Source organism: Stegodyphus dumicola, chromosome X1 (genome assembly GCF_044657685.1).
Source record: "Stegodyphus dumicola isolate Sdum_Otavi_A_Nest chromosome X1, ASM4465768v1".
Lineage (NCBI taxonomy): Eukaryota > Metazoa > Arthropoda > Arachnida > Araneae > Eresidae > Stegodyphus > Stegodyphus dumicola.
Genome location: NC_140780.1, coordinates 110827711 through 110850299, shown reverse-complemented (window position 1 = coordinate 110850299; position 22589 = coordinate 110827711). Strand labels below are relative to the sequence as shown.

The 22589-nt window shown below is 33.1% G+C and overlaps 1 protein-coding gene across 1 annotated transcript in view; it reads left to right on the top strand.

Annotated features, from left to right (window-relative positions):
* The window catches only part of LOC118193108 (uncharacterized), a 159334-nt gene that overhangs the window by 49865 nt on the left and 86880 nt on the right, over positions 1–22589 (top strand). The window contains exon 3 of the mRNA XM_085808527.1: positions 14872–15149. Coding sequence (XP_085664653.1) covers positions 14872–15149 — 278 coding nt within the window. The remainder of the gene's footprint in view (positions 1–14871; positions 15150–22589) is intronic.

The following is a 22589-nucleotide window of genomic DNA, read 5'->3' as shown; positions in this document are numbered from 1 at the left end:
TTTTCGACTTACATAAATGATGCTTTACAACAATAGTCTCAAACTAAATATGGCTTACGAGCCAGTGCACAGTCTGAAAGTAACAGATGGGCTGCAATGATAAAAAAGGGGGTGGATTTATTAACGAAACAAAATGCAAAATTTGTTATTTAAATTTAAAGAAAAATTACTATATATTTTTCAAAATGTACATATAAAAATAACAAAGAAAAATCAAATTTATGCTTACATTTTGCCTGAAATCTAAAAGGTGGTATCTGCAGGGAATTTCTGTTGGTTACAATTTGTAGGTCAAATGCATTGAAAGCTAAACATTATTGCTTATGTTGGGCTCCTATGATTGTCTGGCAAATGTGGAATTGATGGGTCCAGGAGTGCCGTACTGAAGGACATGCAGGATCTCTGATTGTGGGCCATTAACACCTGAAAGGTCAGACGTGTTGTTCTTTGGCCTTGCGAAATCATACTGGCATGTCACATACCCTTAGTCAAGAATTTTGCTCATGTTCAGGATGTCAAGTGTCTGCATGGATAGTGCGAGGACGTCTGCACCACCATATACTGTCAGCATGGTGACCATTGCTGCAACTTCCCTTGGCTCTGCAGCTGAGACAAGTACGCTTAAGTGGTGTGATGAATGATGACATTGGGCACTACGTTGTCTTTTCGCTGACATCGTATCCGGCATCTTTTCAGACAGGGCACAGCATCATGATGGATGTATCTGTGTGTGGAGGCAAGGTAGACAATGAATTGCATTTGTCATTTTAATACTGACCCAGCACCCAGTGGGCTGGTATCAGATACCTTTAGGTACACATCCTAATCATTTCTTGTTTGCATAGCCGTTAATGTGGACAGCTGCTGTTATATTTCTGATAGGTAAAGGCCCGCAGCTTTGCTTTGTCTTCGAGGCTTGCATGATAACTTTCACCAAGGTAATGCATGACCACATGTTGCTTAAGCTGTCATGACATTCCTCGAAACAGAGCATTGTTTAACTGTTGCCCTGGCCAGCATGTTCTCAAGCTCTGTCACCCATCGTCATGGGTTGTTGATAGACTGCTTATTGCCACTTGCCAGCCATTACGATTGATGACTTCTGGCGTCCAGTTCAAACATCGGATTAAAGTACAATATTTTCCTCATGTTATTTTTATCCCTTTTACATTCCCCCCAACTTTTTAGCACCAGGTTCTGAAAATTAAAAAAAAAAAATATGCATGTAATTTTCCTCTTTCTCAGTGCATTCAGAGAATGCTCACCTAAATTTTGAAATGGATATGTACACATAGTGATTGTTTTCATCTTACTAACAAAGACAGACTGTCGCAAAGTACTCATACTGAATCTTTTTCTTCTAACCATTGAACTTACCTATTGTTAGCCTGTTACAAGAACCAACACCTTCTTAAACAGAAGCCCAACTACGAGATCGTGGCGTCACAAACTGGCGGCTGACAATCGCCGTTGGTCACCTACTACCTGCCTTTAATCTATATATGTTTTTAAAGCTTTACTAAAGGAGGGTACTTTCTAATGATGTAGATACATAATATTTTTCTTTTTTTTACCTTATATATATATTTTCAATTCATTCGTGGATATAATATTGGAAACATTTTCCTTTGCACAAAATATATTATATATTATTAATTTTTGTATGATCTTATATTGTATGTTTACAGTTAAAATAATGCTTTAAAGTACTGGTTGACTTTTGATAAGGACTTGAGGTTATGTTGGAATCTCTCTCCATACTAATAATATTCAAGTCACTTAACTACATAAACAATATATAAGAAGGATGTGTGGAAATATTTTTAAGGATATTAGAAGTTTTAAAATTTTAGCAGGGTAGATTTATAAGCACATATATTACACGGAAAACCTAAATTTTCTAAACCTTTTATTTTCACAATATATCCATGTAAAAATTGTGCTGATAATAATTTTACTGGGACATCCTTATATGAAGATCTAATACTCTGCAGCATAAAACACAAGCAGAATTAGCAGTGTTTTCACAAATATGTTTTGCTACATTCCTATTATATTTTCACTTTTGAAATCTAAGAATGGCTTAATGTGAATTTCATCAACCATTAAAGTGACATATTATCGTTTTCGTCTAAAAAGCGGATTTTTTTTTTCTTAGCATAATTCAGGAAATTTTCAGGAGTTTTGCTCCACTTTAGATCAACATTATATTCAGAATACAATCTTTTCAATGTAGAAGGATGTGGCAAAGTAACATATGCACTATTTCTTAAAAATTTATAGCAATGTGGAGAAATTGAAAACATCAAACTTGACAATATTAACAGATCAGAACTATACCTATTATTATTTTTATGCAAAACGAGTAATGTCAGCTGCTTAAATATAAACTGAACTACTTTCTTTTTATGTTCAGGGACCTTTTTTTCTAATTCACGAAGGCCTTGAGTTACGAATAATAAATTTTTAAAGCTGTTTTCGTTATTATCACCTTTAATTTTTGCAACTTCTTTAAGCAATGTACAGAGATTATGCACATCATTAATTTTTAAAGGGAGTTCATGGTTACTAATTTTTGTTAATGGAATATCTCTAAAATATGCTTCCACATGCAGATCATCATGGATAACGACTGATGCAGAAATAAAAGGAGCAAATTCTGTGCTTATCTGGAGAAAAAATATACTTTTTCTTCACAACTGTTAAATCATCAGGTATCTTAACATATTTTAGACATGATGAAAGCTCACTCAGATTATTATAATTACCTAATTACTAATTTTAAAGTAATAAAAGTAGGATTTCTAGTAATGCAATTTATATTTTAACAAAACAGGTAATAGCAAGCATATGTGTATTTGTGTCTCACTCGGGAGAAGGGGGGGGAAGAAAAGGATTCTTAGTGACATAAGTTTTAATGATATATGAATTTTCATGCATTAGGAATTTAAATTATTTCTTGTTTGTCACAAAACTGTGCACTTTATATTACAATTTAAAAAAACATAAGCATATTTATTGCCTTCACAGTTTCTTTAGAAAAAACTTTTAGTACCAAAATATATTAAATATTAAGCTAAATAATTTCATTTGCTGCCATATACGTATGAAGTTAAAAGTTCCAAGTTATAAAATTAATCAAGAAGTAAAAAATTGGACATTTTAATAAGTAAGTGAATATTTAGCATACAATTTGATACATAATAATTAACCATACAATTCGATACATAATTATACTAATCAATACGTAATTACACAATATTATACACAATTTATTTTATAAAAATGAAATTCCGTAATATTAACGTATCCATTCTTTTAAATGTAGAAGCAAATTCCTTAATAAATTTAAATTTCAAGTTAGGCTTAACTTACCCGAGAATAGTTCGAAATGGTAAAATTTTCTCGCGGTATTGATTTTAACCATCTATGTAATACATCTTGTTGCTCAGGAAATCTATATACTGATACTGAACCGTCACAATAATTTTTTCAGCATAACGGCACACAGTACTTTAAAGGCATGATTGAAATATAAAAAAAATATCAATATCAAATTAAGGAGACTTGGTTCACATGCCTTCTCACGACCAAGGACGAAATTCCTCTAACTTGCTAATGCCATCTAGATGGCCTTGGTTTAGGGGCGATTTTTCGCACCCCATCGAGAAGGCCAACAGTTTGTGACGTCACTTGCGTTTAAGAAGGTGTTGCAAGAACTGGCCCGTGAGAGCAAAGCAAACGTAAACGATTTCACTGAGCCAGTTGCACATTTACCTTCTCTAATTATTTATGTATGATTTGAGGCCTAAAGTGTAGAAGAGACAATAATAAAAATGGGCGAGATTTAAATTTCAGGGAAGTAGAAATGAATATATCTTATTAGATATTGCAATGTTAGTATGTATTCTTACTAAAATGTAGGTTTCTCTTTAAAAATAATATTGTAATAGTTACCTGTGGGTTTTCCATAACTACTTTTCATTTACTATGTTGTTTATATAGTGAAGCGGTGAGTGTGTTGACAAGGAGAAATTTCTTTCTATGTGCAAGAAATAAATTTTGTAGTTGATAACTCATACACGAAAAGTTTATATTTATTGGTGCTTGAATTAGGAATAACTTGTAATTCAGATAAGCTCAGAACTGGCACTAGAGCTTTTGCAGGTGTACCAAATGGCAGAATTTAGGGTAGGCAACATTTTTAGAATTTAGAGAAGCAATGAGCAATACAATTAAAGCATGGCAAAATCTTTGCTGTCCTTTAATTTTATTGAATCACTCTTATGGAGAGCACTGAGGTGCAAAATTTATTGACAACAAAATTTTTGGAATTTAGGCAAAAGAATTTAGGACGTCTAGAGATTGCACTGGGCCACAATAATGTCTAGTGGCGGCAGCCTTAAGTATGTATGGAAGTTTATTTATTTGGGACTCAGCTAAGCTATAAAGTATGTACGGGATAGAGCTATAAGTAAAATAAATGAACTAGTAGAATTTAGGCTTTACTTCAGTGCATGATAGAAACAAAACAAAATTTAGCAGAAAAACATACATGTCTTTAGCCACCAATTTCAAGATACATTGCTAACTGTAGTGGATGCTGACTAAGCTTTATTATGATGGCTGTGAATTTTTGTATATCAAAAACAAAAAACGAAATTTTCAAATTAATAGAATACATGGAGAAGTAATAAACAAAGATGATATAACAGAATTTTTTCATTGCAATGACAACATCCCATTCATCAATCAACTAATGGATAATGAAATCTGCAGTACAGTTCTAAATCCAGAAAATATCTCTTGTTAATAGAGAAGAAAGTGACAGAAATGAGGAAAAATTTTGATTGAGAATTTAATGGAAATTCTTGACATGGCAATTGCAGGACTTAATATGACTTTATAACTGAACGAGAAATTGCTTATATATGGAATTTAAAAGAAATTTTTAATGAAACAAATAAATATTGAGCCTTTTTTTTTTTTTTTTTTTTTTTTTTTGTAAATTTTAATTCCCTTGCCTGTGCTTTTGTTCTCTTTGATATAGGTCTTAAATGATTCATTTTTTCATAATTGCATATTTCATAATTTCATATTGCTAGACGTCTTGATGTCTCTCATAGTGTAGTCCACTGACTGTGGAATCAGTTTGAATCTGAGGATTCTGTGTCTAGAAGACATTTTCTTTATTTCATATTTTTAGTTTTATGATTTCTACATGTCGTCTTACTCGAATTAAACTGATAATCTAATATCCAGAGTTTGAATCTCAGACTTTGATCTTTTGGTAAGTTAATATTTACCAAGTTGGGAGGTTATTGCAATTAACTTGACAATAATTAGTTGCTTTCATATAAGAATGATGTCCTTAATCTTTACACATTTTATTGTGATCTAAATTTTGTTCTAATAACTTTTGGCATATTTTGCATTTATTTTCGTATAAGTCTTGGGGTATTTAACAAATAATTAAACTTTCCCACTATATATTGCCAGTTTGTTCTAATTCCTATACATTGAAATTTGCATCACTGAAGAAAAGGTATACGTTGAAGTGCAGCATTGAAAAGTGAAGTAAGACTAAGATTAAAAACATCATTTGAAGGAAGCTGGACCATATTTTCAACAGTTGATTTAATTACTGTTGGTGCGAGGAACCTTTACAATTAATAACTGAAATGGTCTATCCCAATTAAATGTGCGAGTAATTTTTTCATAAGAGGAAAGAATTATAAAAACCTAAGAAATTGAAAAGTCTTCTGTTTATTATATAAAATTATGTATTACACTGCCCTCCAAGAGTTTAGAAACAGCATGTTTTTCAAAGCTCACCATTACAAAAATGTCAATAACATTTAAATTCACAGTTTATATGCATGGTGGTAATGAAGTTAAGAAAATATTTGCAAAAACAATAATTACCACTTTTATTAAATAGAAATGAATACTTATACAGGAGTTGGATAAAAAAATTCAAAAATTATAATTTTTTTATGTGTGTTGATCTTTAATTGTTATTAGCAATTTTGTTCGAATCTATCAATGTCCAGGAGAACTTGTTTGCCTGATCCATTGAGGTCACAAGCTGATGCTGCTAAATGACTCAATGTCTCTCGTAGTGTCGTCCACTGACTATGGAATCAGTTTGAATCCAAGGATTCTGTGTTTAAAAAGCTCATGGCAGATCATTTAGTGGCAACAGGAACAAGAATCTGAAGAACAAGAATAACAGTACGCAGATGCCTGCACAGTACAGTTTTGTATGCAAGACGACTAGTTGTTTGTGTCCCCTTGGCATGAGGATACAGAGGTGCTCATTTATGTTGGGCAAGAGAATACTTCTCTTCAAAGATGAGTCCAGGTTCACATTGGAGAGTGATTAAGGTCATCAACTGATCTAGAGACAACAATGCACCAGATACAACTAGTCCCACATTCTGGAAAGCCATAGTTACAGAAGTGGTAGAATAATGGTTGGGGTTGTATTCTCTCTCGGTGGCCACAATGTGTTCTATGGAGGAACTTTGACCAGTGGGAGAAATCAAGACAAGATCCTTGATCAGTATGTCTGCCCATATGCTGCTGCTGCTGTTCCTGGATTTCTTCTGATGGATGACTATGCTCGGTTGTACCGAGCTGCTCAGGTTGCTGAAGAATATCTTGAGGGTCATGGTATGGAGCAGATGAAATGGCCTGCTCAATCCTCAGCTATGAATCTGATACAGCAACCTTGGGATACAGGCTGCTGCTTTCAGTCCTCATCCAAGATTGTTAGATAAGCTTGAACAAGGATTACTCCATGTCTGGTTGTTGCCATTTTACTGACCGACAATTTAATTGATAGTATGGAACTGTGCTGCTGCCTATGTATTGCAGCTAGGGGTTGACACATTCTTTATTAGAATCCATTTTTATAATGATACTACCAAATTTTTCCTCAGAAAAATGTGATGTACTGTTTCTTTAAGATTAGATATTTCTGGCAATTTTTTATTGTAGCAAAAATATATAAAAACTTGAAGCATATTCATTAAAAATTGTAAAATGCAGAAAAACAAAACACCAAATGAGTTCAATAAAAAAGTTAAAATAACAGTTATTATGCAAAACCAAGCAATTTGGCCAAATGGCAAGGAGATTTTTTTCGGTGCTTTAAACCAAGTTTACTTTTGATCCCACTCGGCAAAAAGACATTAAAGGTGCAGAAACTGGACAACTGTTGCATGCAGTTTAAGTAAAGGCATAAAAACCTTAACTGGAACATAAAAACCACATAATTCAATCACTTTTAAAGCAACAAAAAACAAACAAAAAAAAAGCACAATTTATCAACATAGAGGAATTAAAAAAACTAAGCTCGCTGAACCAGGTTACAGAGTGGGTATATATATTTATATATGATAGGTGCAGCCAGTTGCAACAAAAATGGGTGGTGCATAACTACATATAGCAGTCCCATATGATGGTATGTATAGACTTCAAGGGAAAAAATCTGTTCTGAATCCATTTTAAATCCAATTTACAATCCTTGTTGGCAAAAGCAGCCCTTTTTTCTGTCCGTACGTACAGATGTGACACAAAAACATCATTCAGGTGGTTTCGAGAGTGGTTGAAATGGATAGTTTCGTTGGAATATACATGAATTTTTCCGCGATTACCGTACTTCCTTTATTTCATACAAGGAAGTGAAAACATGCTGTTCCTCAACTTTTGGAGGGCAGTGTATATGAAAAATCCCAATAAAGCCATTTATCTGCCCCATAGGTTCTCAGCCTTATTTTGCCCACTACTTACTTTGAGAATATTTTTTTTTCCTAAAGCCCCACATTTTTTTTTTTTTTTCAACTTGCGAATTGAAACAGCTATTTCCACGATTATATTTAAATGTGTAACATTATATACTATAGTCGTAAGATAGGCTATGGCCCTATCCTTATTCTGAGTTTGAAGAAGGCTTTCAATGACAACAATTAAAATGCATACTTAATTATATTAAAAAGTATTTTCATTAACATTCAAAAGATATTGAATTTATTACTTATCTAATGAAAAGGTTGAATTTGATGCATTTTAAGGAGTTTCTTAATATCAGGCTTTATTTTACTTAAAAGCAACCATAAGTTGCTGCATTCAGTAACATGGAGAAGATTTCTCTTTTTAGTTACCAGCATTGCTGCAGCACTAAATCCATGTACAGCTAAATAGGAAGATGGGAATGCTATCAGAAATCGTTGAGCAATCAACCATAATCCTGTGTACAGTTGCAAAATCGGCTGCCAAGAACCTGACTGACTATCAAGAATTTTGGCTGCAGAAAGCCAAAAAAATGGCTGCAGACAGCCAAAATTCTTGGTAGTCATTTTAAAATTAAATTTTTAATTCTTCATTTGTCGTCAGTTCTATTAGTTCTTCTTACTGGGATCATCCTGCTGTGTTGACATTTGAAAAAGGATCCAAAACCCAGTCGGGTATGTTCATGTTTAGAATGTCCTGGAATCGTTCTTTGAATTCACTGTGGAGATTTTCCATGTGTTGACAGTAAACAAGCAAGTCATGCTTGAATGATACTGCTGATAAATTTGGGAAGTTATTGAATTTGCGTCTGCCAATATTTCTTTTGTATAATAGCAGTTTTGACATGAAAGCAGCAACACTATTTTTTGTATTAATTTTAAGTCATCGCCTTGAAGTTGGAGATTGACATCATTAAATAATTTATTCAGGTCTGTCAAGTACGAAATATCATTCTTTGATGAGATGAGGTTGTCATTCAGTTCCGTGTCTTAATTTCCTAGAAACTCTATCACAAACCCAAACAGACTAAAATCGAGTCAAACAAGTACCTTTTGACAGCCAGAACACCTCTGTGTGAAGCAGCAATCAGTTGAAATCTTCATCATTGGCAATGCAGAGCTGACTAAATAATTTGTCATTCAACGAGTTAGTTCTGATTTTATTAACTGCTCTGATAACATATTGCAGTGATGTATGGAGGTATTCACTCAGATTTTTCACAACCAAATGCTGGTGATGAACTACACAATGCACAACAAGCACGTCAGGAACTTTATTTTTTAAGCACGTCTTTGTGACACTCTGTCGTAGCTGGTGTGCCATCCATGGCAACTGACAAAATATTATTAAAAGGAATTTCTTTTTCATCACAAGACTCTTCCAGTGTATTGAATATGGTTTCTGTTTTTATATCTGTTTCCAAATTTGTAACAAACAATAGTTCTTGACATATTTTTTCATCTTTGATAAATCTTGCATATGACAATAGCAATGCTTCATGGGTTGGTAAAGTGGACTTATCCAGCTGAATTGAAAATTGACAAGTCTGCAGAAGATTTCACAGTGATTCTTCAGTGTTTTCAGCCATCTCATCAATTTCTCTTTGCACAGACCTATTGCTCAAAGGAATTTTCGGATATCTGTAGTTGGTTTATGGAGCATAGTGGTTATTACTTCTTTTACTGCTGGTAAAATTAAATCTTCCCTGGTAGTATGTGGTTTGCTTGTTTTAGCAATCAACACTGAGATATTGTGTGTGAAGCTCGAAGTCCATCATCATCTTGATTAGAAACTAATGAAAAAAGTTTTGATATAGTTGGCTGAATTTTGTACATCTTTTTCGTGTCTTGAAAATAGGTTACACCTTTGTCTTTCTTATTCGGATGTATTTTATTAAAATGGATCTTGAAGCGTAGAAGGATTCATCACTTCATTTGAAAATGTTTTTTGACAAATAAGGCACATCGGCGATGATGGATTTGTGGGATTTTCGATAAATCCATATTTAATATAATCCGCACTATACTGCTGTCTTTTCTTTTTTGCTTCTGACATGGTTTTTACTTTACAGATACGTGATTAGTAGTAGTTAATGTTAGAAATGTCCAAGTTAAGGGTTATGTATTATAAAATATATATATTGTGACAGCTGTGACAAGAAACGTGACATTCATAGTGTGTTGACAATAAGCTGTCACAAGCTAGTAAAAATATACATGGAAAAAGATGGTTGTTATCAATTAACCATTTCCTTTTCTTGTGGGAAAAACTGGTGTTTAGCACCCTGAGGAGAATCTACTCAGGCAGACACAAAAGAAAGGCTTTGAGAATGCTAAAAGATGCACAGCGAACTGTGATGGATGTGCTGTGAATAGGGCGCAAAGACTGCGTCCACAGAAACGAACGATCTGCTTTAGTTTTATTGAATGCCCTAATGCTAATTTTAACATAATTCATCTTTTGTAAATGCAAGAATTAATTTGATAAGCTTTCATTAAAAATCAAAAAGACAACCTCTCCTATATCGAGAAAACTCGGCTATGTTACAGTACTAGAGAGGTGTCTCTCAACAGTGAAGAGATCAACTTTTAAAACTCTGTCATCAATTGCACACGATAAAGCTAATGAAAATAAAATGAACGATCATTGCCTTTATATAGGTTGAAGACATATAACACGCATCAACAGGAATAATATAAACATGCAGTAAATCATTTATAACACTCTGCACAGAAGTAAAGCGCAGAAATGAGAGTGATGCGGGAGCAAATTGCGGTTTAGAACAAGCACAGATAATACTGTCAGTTCTTTCAAGTCTCATTATTTAACAAAAACTTGTTATAACTGAGGTGGTACAAGCATATAATTTTGCTATTTTTTATGAACAGGCTTTTGTTAACTTTGCCTATATATATGAGATATTTCACGTAAAATTGGATGATTTGAAATTTTTAATTCAAATCTAAAATTAAAAATTTTTATGTCATCCAAGTTAATGTAAGTCTGAATGCAATGGAATCTTAAAGTTTCGTTTTCATCCACTTCCCCCCAACTATAGAAATATGTGAATTTTCGCACACGTGATAAAAATGATTAAAATAAATACAATAACAAAAATTAACCAATACTGGCGCTAGTTCAGTTTTCCTAACCCCAAAAAATATTTATAAACAACTAAAATAAACATTTAAACAAAATTTATTGGTTTATTTTTTTAAAAGGCAGAATTTTATATAAATCATTAATAAAGTCTATCAGTGACCATAAAATAACTTTTCCTATATACTTAATTAACTTTATAAAAAAGTTAGTTTGTTAGGTTATGGTTAGTACCTCCTTTTGCAAGGTATAGTTGCTTAAATTACAATCATACATTTGTAAAGATATTACTGTGTATACCTGATACAGTAATAAAATCATGCTATAATTTATTAATTCTCATTACTGCTGAGTATAAAGGAACCCATCAGACACAACATTAAACTAAGTACAGTCAAAAGTCGTTAATTCGGACACCCATAATCTGGAATGATCTATAATCCGGACCTCAAAGCTACAAACTTTCTGCGCATGCTTCGCATTGACACGCATGTGCGTAAGACCTTTACGGCTGCGAATATGCATGTGCTCAAAATACGTTTACGAATGTACTTTTAATGTATAACGGACGGTATAAGCTAAGCTAAAATGATCTAATTATCTATTTCAGTTAATGTTGCAGATTGCGTTGTTCCTTAATCTTCGAATTGGATCCGGCTTATTATTTTTTTGCAGACTGTTAGAGCAATTTTATGAAAGTAAGCTTGAACTTTCGATTATGTCAAATAGAATTTCTGATATATATTTACTAATATGTAAAGGATCTACAAAGCAAAAGTATGTTTCGAAGTCCATTAAACAAAAAGTGGAATTGCTGCAAAAAATGGATAAAGGCATATCCTTTGTTTATCTAAACTTTGTTTATCTTTAACGCCGCGGCGCCGTGCAATGAATTGGAAGTTGATCTTTCAGCACTATCCTTATCTTCAGGGCAGATGTTTTTATTTTATTTGGCTTATAATTCCTTATTAAATGTAGTATTTCATCTCGATGTACTCCATCTTTGATATGACTTAAATCAAATTCCTCGTCATTATAATTCGCTTCCGATAGCGAAGAAAGTAACAGAGGTTATTGGAAACGAAAAAATTTCAATTGACAAATTAGTCGGTATTCTCGACACAGCAATTATAGGATTTGAACAGCGGAACATTGTAACTGAACAAGAAATTATGTCTGTTTAAAGAATTAAAGAGAATGTATTATCACATAAAAAACGAAGCAACTTAAACAACTTACATTGAAAGAAATGTTTAATAAAGTAAACAAATAAATATTAAGCCTTTTTTTTTTTTTTGTAAATTTTGATACCCTTTAGATCATAATTGTTCTTTATTTCATAAATTACGGTTTCATATTTTTAATTTTATAGTTTCTGCATGCTATCTTACCAGATTTAAACTGATGATCTATAATCCAAAAAAATCGATAATCCGGAATCACCGAAGTCCCGACGAGTCCGGATTAACGACTTTTGACTGTATAACACTTTTTTGTTGCAAAAAAGTAATTGTTTCTACTTTCTTTTGCTACAACCTCCACTAACTGCGAAAATGTTATCAAACGATTCCAAGTTCGCAAGCTCCTCTAACATGATTTCCATTTTTGGGACGTTAAAAAAATATATAATAATAATTTACCTTTAGTTTACTTTTCCTACCCCTCTAAACTAAATTATATATTTTTTATATAATGGATAGGGATAGGAAAATTGAACTTGCACCCCAATATTAAAGTTTAATTAGTACATGATTAGCTTTTTTTTTTTTTTTTTTTTTTTTTTTTTGTCTTTTTGTCTTTTTTAGACAGTATGGTTTTAATCTGCTCATGCCCGTCTCTGCCATCTCAACTCCCTCTAATTTTCTCTCGGTCTTCTACTGCCGCCCTGAAGGTCTCAATGCCCACGTTGAGAATCTAAGATCTACCCTGTCAGGTTGTAAATGTTCAAAGTCATGGCCACTCGGTGATAGTTTGGAATATTTTCTCTTAGGAGCAGCATTTGATATCTTGGTACTTATGCCAGACATAGTCAGTCACATCCCTTTATGCTTTTCTGCCATTTGGGTTGGAGTTGAATGCTTCAGCAGGATAACTTTTTTTGGTCAGATCTTGATTGGCTGCCATCTGGTTCAAAGAACATTCCACTGAATTATCCCTGCAGAAATGGCTATTGAGAAGCCGGGTTTTAAAAATCTCATTGAACATCTTTATTATACCATGGTAAACTGTGTATAAGTCTATCATCCACCACCAGGATGCTTAAGTGATTAATGGAATATTCTGGGGACATAGCCAAATCATAACTTTCAAGCATTTCCGTAGACTTTTATTGGATCTATGATTCATTATATGTTAGCCATTGTCATGGCCAAAGTAACTAACTCATTACTAATAAGATATTCTTGATTCAGTGGCACTCTAGTTATTTCTATTAGCTTTTTCTTTCTGTATTTTAGCTCTTTTTATATCTTTAGAAGAGAATGCCGTTTTTTAAGGCATAAGAGAAATCAGTAAGAAATGTTAACTGATGGTGATGAAATGAAACAAATTGGTCTCTTTAGTATTTTTAGACTAGCTGAAGTTTTAAAAAAAATCTTTGCCATTTTATGAAGTAATATTTCATGTGCTTGTGCAGAATGATTTTTACTGTTTTTTTAAGGAGCTCTCCATATCCACGATCTCTCTCCAAATACGGTTTAGTTCTTTTTTTTTTTTTTTTATTTAAACTGATTTATTTTATCTTATGCTAAAATAAGCTCCGTTTGTCATTAATTAAAGTTAGAATGTATTTTTACTGCACTGATAGAAAAATTAGTTTATTACTTGTACTAGATATTGCATTTGTTTTGTGTTATAAAACTAGCAAGTTTGGCTGGTATTAGTTATTAGCATATGTTAGTTCAGTATTATACAAGTTTATTTAGAGTGAGATTAGTTGTCTCTCAGTCCAAATTAGTTTGCTGCTGTAGTCCAATCGTTTGTTTTCTCACCCATGAAAATAATTTCAAGTGATACAAAGAAGAAACTCAGGTAAACTTGAAAAATAAAGTTAGTAAAATACCAGGTATGCTTCTCCTTAAAATTTTAAAGCTAATTTTTATTTTATGTTTTTGCAAGTTGAAAACAATTTTGAATGGTGAGTTGTAGTTAAGTTCTTCTGCAAGGAAGTTTGATATAGGGAAAGCACTGGACTAATCTACATGAGACTTAAAATCTTATTAACTATAGCTATAGCAGTTGTCATTCATACTTCATACATAAGTTGTTTTTATTAAGGGAACGAAATTTGCATCGTTAATAAAAATTACAATATATCCTCATCCATATCATTAAGAGTTTTAGCATCACATTTTGGAACTTTTTTAAAATATTTATATTAATTACATGTATATATGAGCTTGGTAATATCGCCTTGAATCATTGATTTAAGTAAATTAAAAGTTTACAAGTGAGAATGTTGTTCAAACTATTAAACTGTTTAGTTAGATTTGTGGTGGACTCACCTCAGCTAGATAGATGGCAGCACATGCAATGAGCTGCTGTTGATGTTCTTTCCAAGCAGCGACATTATCAACACTTCCTATTTCACACTCGTGGCCAACAGATGTGTAGCTCATGGCTGCCAGAACTTGGACAAATTCTCATACTGAAAAATCGCATCTGCAACTATATATTTTGTAACTTGTTTCGTGTAATAATTAAATGTTACTTTATTAAGTGTAACAGTTAATTTATACAGCATGTTAATGTGTTATAGACTTTTGTATTCAATTAATTTCAGTGATCAAGATATGCGGGAAATTAACAACCTGTAAAGATTCTTATCGTTAATGCTTTTGTATACACACATGTTCATAAACTGTTTGGCTGGTAAACTTCTGTGTTATATGTGCTTTTTAGGTGTAAATTAAAATACCAGATTTATAGTTTCAAAAATAATTTGAGTATTATTTTGTATTTTTATTCTTTTTACAGCCTGTTACATTTGCCACACTTATCAGATTTGAATAGCGATGTGTCAGTTAATTGCTGTCAAACTGGAAACCCTCCACAACAGTCTCTCAATGTCCTCGGATCTACCAATATGCTTACATCTAGCAATAAGCTAGTTTCTCTTTCACAAAGTAAGGACACAGAGCTTAATTATGGTGATATGGGACAGAGGTCTAACAGATGGTTTGATGGCCTTTTACGTTGCTTGAAACCTGTGTGGACAGCCCTGGGAAAATCAACTCCTCATGAATTAAAGGAAGGTAATAATAAATTAGAATTTTTATTTTATTCATGTATAATGAAAAGCTAAGAAAGCTACTTGTGAGTAATTGTCTGTAATAACAGCTACAAATTTGAATATTTTATTTTGCTTTATGTTAACTGTAGAGTAAAATTAACGCTTAAGATTTATAGCTTAATAGTTTTACCTTATAGTGGAATTCACTTCTACCTTTGTTAAAATAGATGTTTATCTCAAGTAATGTATGCATTATAAAATATCCCAGGAAAGTAAGTTTTATATAACTTGTCAAATTAGCATTTAACAAAACATGAAATTGAGGATTCAGAGTAAATTGCAAAAAAGGAAAAATATTTAATTGTGTAAAAAATAAATTTTGAAAAACTTACATCCTGGATTATGTAGTAACAAAAAGAGTTTAGAACCAAATTAACAAACATTGCTGTTATAAATGCCCAAAATGTTTTGTTACTGTTACTGGGAATGAAGGAGTCCAGCTTATTTCATTGGATTTTGCCATAGTTATGGCGTAAAAAGCCATGCACTGGTAACATTATTCCAATTGAGTGTTTACTTTTAAATTATAAGGCAACCTAGGTTTGAGTACTTAAGCTTTAGTAAGCATGTGTTAGCTTTAAATCTCCATTATTAATCTCAGGACGGCTAGGGGTAAGTTGAGCTTTCACTTTTCATTCAATCGGGGTAACTCTTGCATTTTATAAATTAAAAAAATATATATATTTAATTGTGGAAAAAGGAAAAATATTTAATTGTGTAAAAAATAAATTTTGAAAAACTTACATCCTGGATTATGTAGTAACAAAAAAAGTTTAGAACCAAATTAACAAACATTGCTGTTATAAATGCCCAAAATGTTTTGTTACTGTTACTGGGAATGAAGGAGTCCAGCTTATTTCATTGGATTTTGCCATAGTTATGGCGTAAAAAGCCATGCACTGGTAACATTATTCCAATTGAGTGTTTACTTTTAAATTATAAGGCAACCTAGGTTTAAGTACTTAAGCTTTAGTAAGCATGTGTTAGCTTTAAATCTCCATTATTAATCTCAGGACGGCTAAGTTGAGCTTTCACTTTTCATTCAATCGGGGTAACTCTTGCATTTTATGAATGCTTTATTATTACAGTAAATATATACAGATACACAAATCATTACGGAACATTCTTAACCTTAATCGCATTCCCTCGCTTCTCGATTCTCAATTGATATCATGAGCCCTCTATTGGTGGCTTTTCTACAATGCCATCTATCGGCTGATAACATTTGGTCATTCTGACCTGACAATTGTCCCGCTTGTTCGGAGTACAAATCAATTTTATAATTAATACAATTTTCTACTTCAACTCGTATACATATTACTAATACACTAAGAAAAATACACATAATACTAAAATTTGATGTGATAATAAACTTACTCCAATATTTTCACATGCATAAATTCACATATTTTTTTATACATTAGCATAATAATCGAAAATTTTCTGTAAATCATTATTAAATACATGATATATATGAAATAACTCTATTTTTTATCAGTCCTCAAATGATTCAGAACAAATGCACTAAAGTCTTTCAGCTAATGTTCAAAAGTTCAAGGTCAATATTAATGTTCAAAAGTTCAAAGTTTCTAAAGTTTTTTATCAGCAAACATTTGTAGATAAGCACACACACACACACACACACACACACACACACACACACACACACAAAGGAAGGATATCACCTTAATGACAGGGGAGAGCACTTCCATCACTCCTTACGGACAGATCTGATTAGATTCCGTCGAGGAATTAAGCTTGATGACTGGTATCTTGATCGTCGCCGTCGTCATCATCACCGTCAGAGCTGGGATCGCACCTCCATCACGGTTTGTAGCGGTCCTTACAAGTGCTTATAAGTTCTTATATTTGAAAATAAAATATAAAGGTCCTTATAGATGCTTACTTTTTCTTTAAAGCCTTTATTTTTTTTGTTTTTAGTGCTTATTTTTTGCTTTTAGTGCTTTTTTTAATGAACACGCATTTTTCCCCCGTACCAAAGCCAAAACTAAACAAACAACTTTTCTTCCTTATATGAAACGTCAGATGGTGAATCGTACTCCCGGAAATAGCTTTTCCCCCTTTCTCTGCATTAACGTAACCTATGGTGCACGCGAGAGTACAGACAGGTGCACGTCGTTCTATTGGTCAAAGAATTGCAAAAACCGTAGAAATTTCCGGCACATTCGGTATTCTTTTCCTCCCACCCAAATACTACACACGTTTGAATTTCTATCAAGATTTTAATAATAAATAAACTTCCATAAATGGGTGTATTTTTACACAGATTACCTTTCTGAGGAATAATATTCGGAATAAAAGGAAAGTAATCTAATAGTCAAAATAATTTTTTTTTTTTCAATACATTATACGGTATGGAGGTTGGGAGGTTCTCCCTTTTCTCCGCAAAATCTGTGATATTGAAGCAGCAGACTTTTTTTTTTTTTTTTTGTCACTGTCCAATCTGGATTGAATAGGACTAAAAATTTTGCGGTCTACCCAACCCAAGCGAAGAATGATTCTATTCCGGAAATTTAACGCAGTCTGTTCAAAAGTAGAATCAAAAACACCCTAAATTAGTAAGTCTCTTTCTTTTCCTTTATTTAGTTCTTTATGCTCCGAATACTGGCAGCTGTTGATTCCGATTGCGTAATATCACGTATGGAAGAATTACGCTGCACGTATTGCGCAATAATGTTTGTGGTATTTTGCAGAGATAATTAATTTTGATGTTCTGTCTGAGATTTATTTATGAACACTTAAAAGAGTTTTACTGTGCTTTCTAAGCAGAATATTTGTCAGTTCCGTTGGTCTATTTTTATATGATGCACATATTGAAATGTCAAAATCATTTATTTAGCCAAGAAATCTAAAGAACGGCTACAATCTCCCCCCTCCTCTTTTTCCAGTTATGCTCAACTATACGGAATATTTGGCAATTTCCGAGTATGCGGGTTAGTTAAGCTTTTACTATTAAAGGATTGACTGCATGAAGCAACTTCCCCGTCTCCTGATTTCAGAAATGTTCCTCTTCTTTACTTAAATTACTTTGCTTGGAATATATGTTATGCAATGAAACTATTATGCAATGAAAATTTAGAAAATGTTCCGAATTTTGATTCAAGTTAAATTATTTAAATATTAATATTGAGTGGAAAAATAAATTGCATTTATTAGGTGCCAAGCGAATACAATTAATATGGCTTATTATTATTTATTTTCTATATTTTGAACTGAAATTTCATCATTAAATCTTGTAATATAGTTTTCTCTCATTGTAAACTAATTCTGTAAATTGAACTGTCATTTAAAATTTAAAAAAAAAAAAAGTTAATTGTTTTCCATGGTTTAGGTAATGCTCATTCTCTTAATAAATATTGCATTGCTCATATTTTAAGTTGCAAGTCTAATTTTTAAGGTTATGCAGTTGTGTATAATGAATGTAATTAGACATGTGCTTATTTTTTTTCTTAAAATGTGCTTGAAAAGTGCTTATAGGTGCTTAATTTTTTAACTAAAATGTGGCTACGAACCCTGTTCATAGCTTCAACTGACTCACATGAGCAGTGGTAGTGAAGTAGCGACCTCGATTCTTCGTTTCTAATTGAGTTATTCTGTAGGTATTGCTAGGTAATATTTCGGTTATTATAAATGGCCCTCGGTATTTCAGTTGTGTTTTTGTAGGTTGACCTGTAGCCTTAGGAGCACATCTCATCACAACTATTTCTCCTTGCTCAAATATCAGTGTACGACACCTCTTCCCATCGAATCTCTTTTTCATTTTCACTTGCTGTTCCTCAATTCTTCCTCGCGCTTGCTCTTGGATTTCTCGTGGGTCTTTCCATGTATCTGAATCTTCTCTGCTAACTTCCTAAGTATTCCATCATTAAATCTGGGAGAATACCGATGTAGCATTTCAAAAGGAGTCTTATTTGTAGTTTTGTTTACCATGTTGTTAAGATTTCTTTCTGTCTTTTATTCTTGAATTCCAATCTCTGTGCTGTTTATCCGTTAAACTTGTCATTATCATTCCTAAAATTATTGTTCTGTTGACGTGCTGTACCATACCATTGGCTTGGGGGTGTTTGGTAGAATTCAAAGTATGATGTATTCCGTTATCTGTACAATACTGCTTAAATTGGTGAGAAGTAAAACAAGTTCCTCTGTCATTTATTATTCTTTCCGGTAGTCCAAAATCATTAACAAAATTCTTCAAAGACTGTAAAACATTTTTAGCACTAGTATTCTTAACTGCAAAAATTCTCACGAACCTAATCATGTTATCAATTATCACTAATAGTTCTTGATTACCTCTTGAACTCTTTACAAAAGGACCCAAGTGATCCATGATCTTTTACCAGGTTTTATGGGATGTAACAGTCCTTGTTGCTTGCCACCTGTCGCTTTATTCATAAGGCACTCAATACATGCTGATATGTGTCTTCGTACGTATCGTTTCATGCTTGGGAACCAATACAATTCCTTAATTTTGCTAACTGTTCTATCCACAGAAAAGTGACCTTATTTGGTCACTTTGGTCACTTATTTGGTCAGAAAAGTGACCTTATTGGACCTTATTGGAATTTCATCACTACACTCTTCCTCATGCTTTTTGGAATCACATAGAGTAATCTCTCCTTTCCATCCACTACGGTTTTCCAAAACAGTCTATTCTTAAACACGCAATTCATAATTATTTTTTTCCTCCTCAGCAGTTGGTTCCTCTTGTTTCTTCTTGAAAATTTCAATAATTCTTTTAAAGTCTTGGGTAGCATTTTGTATCATTAGTATTTGCTCATCTTCGGTTAGGGACTGGCAAACTTCAAAAGTTTCAGCTATTCTTGTCATCATGTCATCAGCTTCTGATACCAGGACCTCTGCTCAAAGCATCAATATGAAACAGTCTTTTTCCTGACCTATGACTTATCTCAAAATCGTATTCTTGATTCAAACTACACCACCGGGCTATTTGAGGATTTGTAGTCTTCTTCGCATTCATATATATTAGAGCTTGACAGTCAGTAATAATTGTAAATCTTATGCTGATTAAGAACCGTCTTAACCTGTGCAACGTCCATACGATGGCCATTAACTCCAATTTGCTGGAATGATACTTTCTCTCTGCTTCTGTTGTTTTCTTGCTGATGCAATAAACGAGATGCCATTTTCCATCTTCATCACGTTGCATTAGCATTCCACTCAAACCTTCTGCACTTGCATCACAATGGACTTCAGTATCTGCATGCGGTACATAGTGAGCTAATATGGGCTTATCAGTAAGTTGTTTCTTCAATAGTCTTTTGTTCTTGCTTACACTCGAAGTCTCGATTCTTCTTTGTCAATCTGGTCAATGGTTCACTTTTCAACGCATACTTCAGCACAAATCGTCTGAAAAATCCAGTTAGGCCAAAAAATCTTCGCATTTCGTGCGCATTCTTTGGTTCTGGAAATTCTGTTATGGCTTTTATTTTTCTAGATGTCGGTCTAATACCATCTTCGTTTATAATAAAACCCAAGAAATCTACTTGTCTTTTCCCAAATTCACGTTTAGATAATTTCAAGGTAAAATTTGCTTTTCTTAGGCATTCTAATACCTCCTTTAATTTGAAAATCATCTCATCCCAAGATTTTGCAGGAATAAGTATGTCATCCATATAACACAACACCTTAGTATTCAACAAGGGGCCTAAGATATACGACATTAGGCGCTGAAACTCGGCAGGAGCATTTACTAACCCAAATGTCATCCTTTCGAACTGTCCTGTTTCATCTGGAGTAATGAATGCCCTCTTCAATTTAGCTTCTTCACTTAACGGTATTTGCAAATAGCCATGGGCTATATCCAGAGTAGTGAAAATTTTACATCCTCCTAAACATTCTAAAAGATCATCTATTCGAGGCAAAGGGAACTTATCCTTTATCGTCTGACTATTAAGTCTGCGGTAATCAATTAGCAGTCTATATTCCCCTGTTTTTATCTTTACTAGTAATACTGGAGTAGCGTAAGGCGAGCTAGTTTCAGAAACTATCCCATTATCTTTCCATTCCTTAACAATTTCTTTTATTACATTACGTTCAGCTGCATTCGTTTTGTACGAACGAGAAGACACAGGCTTCCTCCCATCAATTTCTTTGATGTCCATTTTTATTACGTTCGTGCAACCTAATTCATTTAAATTAAGAGCAAAGCAATCCCTAAATTCATTTACTAATTTTAAGATATCAGTGCTTTCACTATGTGTAGTTGCCTCATCAAGTTTTATATCATCTATCTTTATTTGGTGAATATTTTGAGAAATGGAAAATACATGGTTTTTTTCTTAGTCTTTGTTTATATTGGGAGTGTCTACTTCCTTTAATTCCCAATCTTCTGCTATATCTATTACCCTGCTGATACACTGATTTTCTTTTAATCTGATGTTATTGTGTCCTATGTTCATAACTGGGACTGTTACCCTGCCATTTGTAACCTCCATTACTGAATCCTGACTTCCATGCTTGTTTTGAAATAAGATTAGTCCATTATTTATATCTGGGGCTATAGAATGCAAAAAGTTTATCGTGTTACTTTTAAATTCTATTGGTTTCTCAGAATATAACTTAATGTACTTACGATCTGTTTCGTTTATCAATTGCGCAAATGGAATTTTATTAGCATACCATATGTTAAACGAATTCCCCATTTTCCCATAAGCCAACATTCGATCGTTTAAAATATCTCTCCCAATAATTAGGTCATACGGCTGTACCTCATCATTTACGATAAACAAATTCGCAGTTGTTTGGATTTCGTCGATTCGAAGTGAGACATGAACTTTTCCAAGGTCGTTGTAGATGCGTGATTTACGCTCCTAATTCCAAACAATTTTTTTGTCTCCGGTTGCACTGGTAATTGTAATTTCGAAAAGACCGAAAATCTTAGTAGACTGACAGCGCTTCCAGTATCTATCAAACGTTCGATCGGTTCACTGTCGTTAATTATTGTTTTCTTCAAATACGTTGAAACGTCAGATAATCAATCCACCATGATTCATTGCAACACTATTTTGATCTTTCATTTTGTCATTCATCATTTCTTTGCGACTCTCTGTCCGACGTGGGAGGCATTTGGCATCACAAATCAAGCTAGAATGTTTACTCTTATATGTCAAGCAGCGCTCTTTTAATTTACATAAACGGACCACGTGACTTTTTTGCAGGCATAAAAAAAGTCTTCCGTTTCGTTTCAAACTTTCTAATTTCTGTTCGTGTTCCTAATCACAATTTTCGGAACTGTGCTCAGAATTATTGCAAAAAATGCAAATTTTCTGAAATGTGCTCAGTGCAGTTGCGTTAGGAATCGAATCTTGCTGCTTACCTTTAAACTTCTGAAATCTATTCCCCTCTTCTGAAAATTTATTAA